At 38.0% G+C, this 7728-nt stretch overlaps 1 protein-coding gene across 2 annotated transcripts in view; it reads right to left on the reverse strand.

Moving 5' to 3' along the window:
* Positions 1–7728, reverse strand: part of HAAO (3-hydroxyanthranilate 3,4-dioxygenase) — a 31404-nt gene that overhangs the window by 20868 nt on the left and 2808 nt on the right. For both annotated transcript variants that reach the window (XM_010184601.1, XM_010184600.1), the window contains exons 2-3: positions 7578–7656; positions 74–157 (exon numbers count right to left, since the gene is read on the reverse strand). In XM_010184601.1, the coding sequence (XP_010182903.1) occupies positions 74–157; positions 7578–7656 (163 nt within the window). The remainder of the gene's footprint in view (positions 1–73; positions 158–7577; positions 7657–7728) is intronic.

Below are 7728 nucleotides of genomic sequence, written 5' to 3' on the forward strand. Positions count from 1 at the left end.
TTTTAAATACGTCATCATATATTCATTTAGCATATATATGTACAACAATAACAGAAAAACAACTCTGTTTTACCTCCCCTTCTCGGATGACAATGTCTTTTTGTTTCCCATTTTCAATTATCTTCAAACACATATCTCCTTTAACCTGGTAAAAAAGCTGGAGGAATAGGAAAATAACACTAAGGCAACTACTCCAAAATATCCTGTACTTCATATTCTCTGTATATAAAGGATAAATGTACAAACACATACAATCTGTAATTGCAAATACTTACAGGTTTTTTCTAACAATAAATAACAAGACTTCCAACATTTGTTGCTTTTGAAAATGTTACTAAATATGTATTATTTCCGTTAACTTACATACATTTGACAATCTATCAAAGAGGTCTGTAACTACTTATAGAGCTGTTCTGTGAACCCAGTGGAATTCCATTGTGCTGTCTTGACTCCTGGGATTTACCCTTTGCAGGGCTGGGACATTATGGTTCAGATAGCTATTAATTACACTGTATATAAAGCTCCATTTCAGATCTAGCAGGGTCTTCACTATTACATTCAGTCAGAATAAATGTCACTTTTCCAAGTAAGCTCCAAATATGCATGCACAGGGTTTTTGGCTATGCTTTTTTTTCATTTAGTAATGGAGATTTCTCATATGGCAATAATTGCCCATTTGGAAGCTGTTCTGCTTTATTTGTGTGGACATTCTCGAAGCCCAGCAACAGTTGCTCCTCTTCCTACTGTGTAAGTAGAAGGATTACACTTGAAGAATGCGCAAGGACAAAGATAGAACCCTAATTCTGTCTTCAGTGACCTTTGCACAGCTCTGTTTTCAGAGTAGCTTTGTGGGGGCTCTGAAGTGCTCAGACCTATCCTCAATTCTCATGGTGGGGCTGTGCTATGATCCATAAGCAGGTCTCTCTTTGACCTGGCATAATGGGCACATTTTTTCTCATTTTACACATAATACAGAACAGTAATACTTCAAAAAGTCAACTTTAATTTTCTGCTAAGCTTCTACATGCTTTCAGCGTTCTGTTTTCCACATCTATAAACCAAACAGATAAATTCATATAATTGCTAGTGCAGCTGAAATTGACTGAAACCAGATTAAAAGTTAGAACTATAATGAAAATTATTGTATTTATAGTAATTCACTATAATTTTAGTAAAATGGAGAAAAAAAAATCAGGAGAAATAAGAAATCACCGAAGTATATTAAAAACCCTGAACTAAATATTTTCCAACATTAGAACAGGTTGATCAACTTTTTGAATTGTTATTACTTCCAACACAGTTTTGAAATATAAATACATGTGCCTGAGGATTCAAGAAACACCTTTATGAACATAAGAAAGAATAAATAAGGTGCCAAAGGAATAAAACAGTAGAGAATTGAAGATGTGCTGGAAAAGAGCTCATGCTGAGAGCTCTTGTACAAGTGAAAAGTTCACCTTGTGCCAGGGACATCATAGATAAACTGTAACTATTGCCTACATGGCCACAGTGCCAGGCTATGTATCCTCCTTGCTCTCATAGCATCAAGGTCGGAAAAGATCTCTAAGATCATCAAGTCCAATCAACCCAAAACCACCACACCCACTAAACCATGACCTAGAGTGCCACATCTACATGTTTTTTGAACACCTCCAGAGATGGTGACTCAACCACTTCCCTAGGCAGCCTGTTCCAATGCCTGATAACCCTTTAAGTGAAGAGAAGACATTTTTCCTAATACCCAATCTAAACCTCCCCTGGTGCAACTTGAGACCATTTCCTCTTCTCCTATCACTTGTTTCTTGGGAAAAAGAGACCGACCCCCACCTCACTACAACCTCCTTGCGGGTAGTTGCAGAGGGTGATAAGGTCTCCCCTCAGCCTCCTCTTCAAACTGAACAACCCCAGCTCCCTCAGCCGTTCCTCACAAGACTTGTTCTCCAGAACCCTCACCAGCTTTGTTGCTCTTCTCTGGACATGCTCTAGCACCTCAGTGTCCTTCTTATAGTAAGGGGCCCCAAACAGAACACAGTATTTGAGGTGCAGCCTCACCAGTGCCAAGTACTGGGGAAGGATCACTTCCCTGGTCCTGTCAGCCACACTATTTCTGATACAGGCCAGGATGGTGTTTGCCTTCTTGGCCACCTAGGCATTTCCCCATGTTCTTTTCCTGTCCTTTTCTTTGGTGTTACTGAATGACTGTATAAAATGCTATAGTAGACCCCATTACAGAGCACATCAGGCAAGGTTAACTGCTACTTGTACAATGTAAAGTGATTTGAGTGTGGAAATGATCTCTCCTTCATTTCAGAAGAGATTCACCTAAGACCATAAAATCCTGATGGACTGTCATAAGGCCATTGGCAATATGGCATAGGTAATGCTGAAATGTAAAGATCCTTTTTGAAATATTGAGCTTTGGAGTGTTATAGGCCCTATAATTACTGAGGGAGCTATTACTGAACACGTGTGCAGGACATGTAGATGAGGGAAAGGATGACAGAGGCAGAGCTTTATTCTGCCTCTGACCATGAATCATGCAGTTAAACAAACTTTCTGGTAATGAAAGACTGGAGAGGGGAAAGCGGCTGTCTAGTTCAAGCAGTTGAGCATCACAGTCATAAGGAAAGATTCTGAGTACTGAATTTTTAATCAAAAGAATTGTTTTCCAGTAGGAAAGGAGGAATGAGGTGGGCTACACATTGCCAATAAAAGTGTTTTTCTGACTGAATTTAAATAGTACCTTTCATTGTAAATTATGGTCTATTCTTCAAAGCTTTTTGAAAAATGTCTGAGTGCTTCAGTCATCCATAAATCATCTAATGCAACTGTCATTAATACAAGTGGCAGTACTTATTGAATCTACTGCTGTGCTTACATTATAACCTGAACTTTTATCAAGAAAACTGTCAACTGTTTAATATCTCAGTAAGTTACAGTCCATGGCCATTTCACAGGTCAGCTTGGCAATACAGTATTGTACCAGCTTTTTGCTGGAGTGCTTTTTTTTTTTTTTTTTTAAATGTTGATTGAGCTTTGCCATCTGAGCAGATCTAGCCTTTTCCTAGGTATCTTCTGGAAAAATCAAGGCCTGAGTAAGGAAGTACTGGTTTGTGTGAGGGGGTCTGTAAAGGAGTATTTCACTCAATTATGCAGACTCATAAAATAAACTATGCTGGCATTTCTGGAGACTATAGGCAGAGATGCACAGAAGTGGGTGTTCACTATTCTCTTCAGTACTGAAGCTACTTGTCTTAGTAGGAATTAATTTCAACAGGGTAGTAGAAAGCGTGGATACTACCTTAAAAAGAGCACTATCATCTCCATCATATTAATGTGGTGAGAATTGTATTGCTTCTTCATCTGAGTATACGTATCCTAGCAGAATAAAGGAGGCGGCGTGTAGTAGAGGCAGAACATAGTATTTCTAATTGGTTTGCATAGGCCAGTTGAAAACCAAGTCTATTGTATTTTATGTACAGCAATGTATGTAATTTAATTTAGATCCACCTTTGATATCAAACTCTGCCTAGATGTAGGAGCCGAGAGCTCTGTGATGGCTTTTGTAGCTGAGAGCTTCACAACCTCTAAAGATACCTGTAATTTGCAGTGTGCTTTGAGTACTGACTGTTTCTGAAAGTGGAATTTGAGATTGCTCAACCACTTCTGGGATTAGGCTCTGGCTTGGCATATCCTGAATTGCATTGCTTGTCAGATTGCTAAGTACTAAATTAATTTGCAGAGCAAATAAAATTCTGATGTGGGAGTAGAGCCTGGGTGTTCTCCAGACTTCAGTGGTGATTGATCTATTTGAGCACAGAAAAACAAATTTCTCCCTCTCTCATCACGAGGTTTTTCAGCCGTCAGAAGTATGGGAGGCAAACAGATGAGGAAGGAAGAGAAAACTATGTTGTGGTTTTTGGTTTGTGTTTTTTTTTCTCCTCTGCTAATTTACATGTCATCTGTGAAACTTGAATACTAGCCAAGACTTATCCCAATGACTTTATACCGCAAACTTATTTCTGAAGGTGCAATCTCTTTTGGATGCTAAAGGATCATTGTTCTTTATTACTTTGTAATAGGAGCTTTGTTTCCTATTAAAATATTCAAAGAGTTTTCACCAGATAAATGTAGGGTGTTTAACATGTAAAGAAGCAAAAAGGTTTCTCTTGTGCTGCAGCTCATGTTCTCAGTTTTATTTGAGAGACAAGCACTGCAATACCACCTACTGGAATGTTCACTTGGCCCCCCTTTTCTCTCCTTCTTAGGTGTCCAGTATCCCCATGCAATGCAAAAGGAGAACTGAGCTGGTAGGGAAGAATTTCTCAAAAGCATATTACCTAGAGAGCAGCACATGCTACAAGAAGGGATCAGGCTTCATTTAAGCAGGTAATTTGTCAGCAACTGGAGCCAAGTCTTACTCGTGCTGTGTGTGTGATGGGGAGAAAAGGAGAAATTGAAACTCAAGTTGGAAAACTCAGATATGACCTCAAATCTGTATCATGTTTTCTGAAAAGATGTTACTATATCTCAATCAGACTGTGTAAATATGCTAGAAAAAGCTGAATTATGATTAAAGAAGAAGAAATTTCTGTTCTGAGAGTCCTCTTCAGGACTGCAATATAAGGGCTGATACCTGTGAGGATGCATCAATACCTAGGTGGCTGTATCCACAGGAAACAACCTAGACGTTGAATGCAGAAACTTAGGGTAAAATACACAGAGCTCAATGAGAAGCAGCACTTTTAAAATCAAGCAGAATATTGTGCCAATGCAAATATGTTGCAGGTGGTAGATGAAAGGTTGATTTGAATTTCTCTGCATGGAGCTGCACTGTTTTATGCATAGTCAACATCAGAATATAAATTGTTAAGAAATCAAAGTCAGCTAGTTGAGATTCATTGTGTTTAAGTGGTGGACTGAAGTGGGTAAAAAGCTCAGCTACTTTTGTGATAATAGATTTAGTTGTTCACAGATCTCACTTTTCCCCCAAAGCAGCCCATGCGATGCAGTAAATAAAATCTGAAATTGGTTTTACTAAAGCTAATCTTTATTAAGATCATGGTTTTTATCTGTCATTAACATCCTCCAAAACATACAGCCTCCTTCAGTTTTCACTTAACTATTTCTTGAAAGTTATATGGTGAATTTATAAGACTAGAGGTTTTTTCCCCACCCACCTCAGGCTTTGCAATGCTGAAACTCACAAATACTACTGCACGATGAACGGTTCAAGAGATAAAGGTACGTCTGGGACTGTTCCCTCGTACCTCGAATGCACCCACTACCCTGGAGCCACGCAGGGCTGAGCATCAATCCAGGGGCATCGCAGAAGCTTTCAGTGGTTTCATCAAACTGGCTACACAGGAATTATCATCACTAGTCGATGTAATCCAAAGATCCCTTCTTAAGTGAGATACATTGGAATAATGATTCATAGGAAAAGTCACCAAACTAGCACAAACACTTTCTTTCTAGTGCACATTAAGAAAGTTTTGCCTGTACAGCTATATAGGTGCATTCTCACAGCAGTTGTTTTGCCACGGTTCAACAGAAGATGCATTTCCCAGAGCCATTAAGTTTCACTTTGAGAATGAATCCAATTTAGAGGCAGGGAACATCTGAGAAGATGTTTGTTGACTTTATCACTGTTCTGATGGAGAAGGGAGCAAGGGTGACCTTAAAATTTACAAACGGGGAAAAAAATGAATATGATATAGTTTTAAAGTCAAGCCAAAGAATGTGAATGGTTTATAAAACCTGTCCAATGGAAAACAATGTCTCAAGTATGAGGCAGTACTGTGCAGAAGGATGGCAAGTAGTGCACAGAAAATTAAGGAAAGAAAAGGAGGAGATAAATTTAAAAAAAAAAAAAAGAAACAGCAGAAGAATGGGTTGGGGGCCAAGGATAATCCAGTATGACCTGGGAGATGCAGGGAGAGACAAGATTGTAAAGAAAAGAAAAAAAATTACAGTATATCTAATATTGTAGTGCAGGCTATTGCACCAGTTAAACTTCAGCTTGTTTTTATGTGTTCCTCTCTTAGTGTATAGGTCTAATGTATTCTTGAGAGCAAGAAACTAAATTAACTGTATAAAAACAAAAAGGTTAACTTACAGAAAAAAATGTATGTAATAATTAACTTCTATATGCATCTTCATGTACCTTCATTTTATGCTTTGCCATATCTTGATGTTGCTGTCCTTGCTAAAAAAATTCACTAACTTTTTTTTAATCTGACATATAATACTTAATTTGCCATAACAGCAGCATATAGATTAGATATTCTTCTCAGAGCTTTCTGAGCAGTCATACTGCAGATGTGATTACTCCTTTCCCAGGGACATAATCGTGTTGACAAAACCATGCTTGTTTTCCCCAGTACTTCCTTGTAAATACATGATAGATGCTAAATTCTTTTGATCAGCAACAGACGCTTCACACGCACTGCCCTGAGACCTGGCTCGTCTCCTTCCCAGCTAAACCAGTCTGCCTGCACCGTCCCATGTGTTGCCAGAGCTCTCCCAGTGCTACAGTGATAACGTAGCAATTGCTCTTATAACGATTACAAGCACCTGCAAATTATAGCAGAAAATTAATGTTGTGAAATGGCTGGGTCGGTTTTGTGAGAAATTATTCAATGTTATGTAAACATAAATTTTTGCTTCTATTTTAAAAAGATTTATTGAACTTGACTCACTTCAGCCTTAAACCATGTAGAGGTTTCGGCTTGGATTTCCAAAGGTACTTAAAATTAGGTGGCCAAATTTTATCTGAATTATGGGAAATTAAATTACTCTGCTGGGAAGCAAAGCAAATAGTCTCCCATCTTAAAATCCCTACTGTCAAACCTCTAGTGCCCCTTTCCCTCAGGGTTCCTCAGAGCCAGTTCTGTTACCTCTGACTCAGAAGTCCTCAGGCCAAGCAGACCATTCCAAAGTAGAGGTAAGTTGTTATAATTTTTCTCTTTCTTCCTATCTTCTGCATCTGGCACAATGGCTACTCTCAACTCAAAGCAGTGGGATGGCTTTCTTTTGATACAGAAGATGTGCAGAGAAGGGGACTGATTTGAAAAATATTTAGAGACTGTATCTTTAACCTTCCACACCTAAATGAAAGCTGAAAATGCTGATATTTTTCACAAAGTCCAGAAAAGTACAATTTCAAGCCAATCAAAATATTTAATTTTTATTTTTATTTTTGAATTTCGAATATAATTTGAATTATAGATTGATCTTCTGCAACAAAACAGCACTTTAAAATATCATTACCTTTCACAAGTTTTGTTCTGAAATGTTGAAATGAGACATTTTGATGTGTTAGAACATTTTTTTAGTTTCCTGCTGGAAAATAATTATAACAACATAGATCTGATTTCATGTGCTTGTTTCAAAGGAAATGCACAGATGGTGTATGGTTTTGGTGAATAATTCTGTTTAAGTCTTTGAATATATCTAATAAATACAACATCACTGAGCCTGGCATTGCTAATCTGTAGCTCTATCTTCAAAAGTAGCTGCATTTTAATCATTACAGATCAATTAAAATAGCAAAATATAAACAGCCTATAGGTTACCTCTTCTCCTTCTTCAATATGATAATCCTTCCTTTCATTTGGCCCTCCAACAAACATCACATTCAATTGATGGCGGTGCCTAGAAAAGAAAGTGACATTTTAAAACTACATCAGGATGTTCTTTATTGCACGTAAGGGGGGGGGAGTGGGG

The sequence above is a fragment of the Mesitornis unicolor genome, unplaced genomic scaffold, assembly GCF_000695765.1.
Source record: "Mesitornis unicolor isolate BGI_N332 unplaced genomic scaffold, ASM69576v1 scaffold8245, whole genome shotgun sequence".
NCBI lineage: Eukaryota > Metazoa > Chordata > Aves > Mesitornithiformes > Mesitornithidae > Mesitornis > Mesitornis unicolor.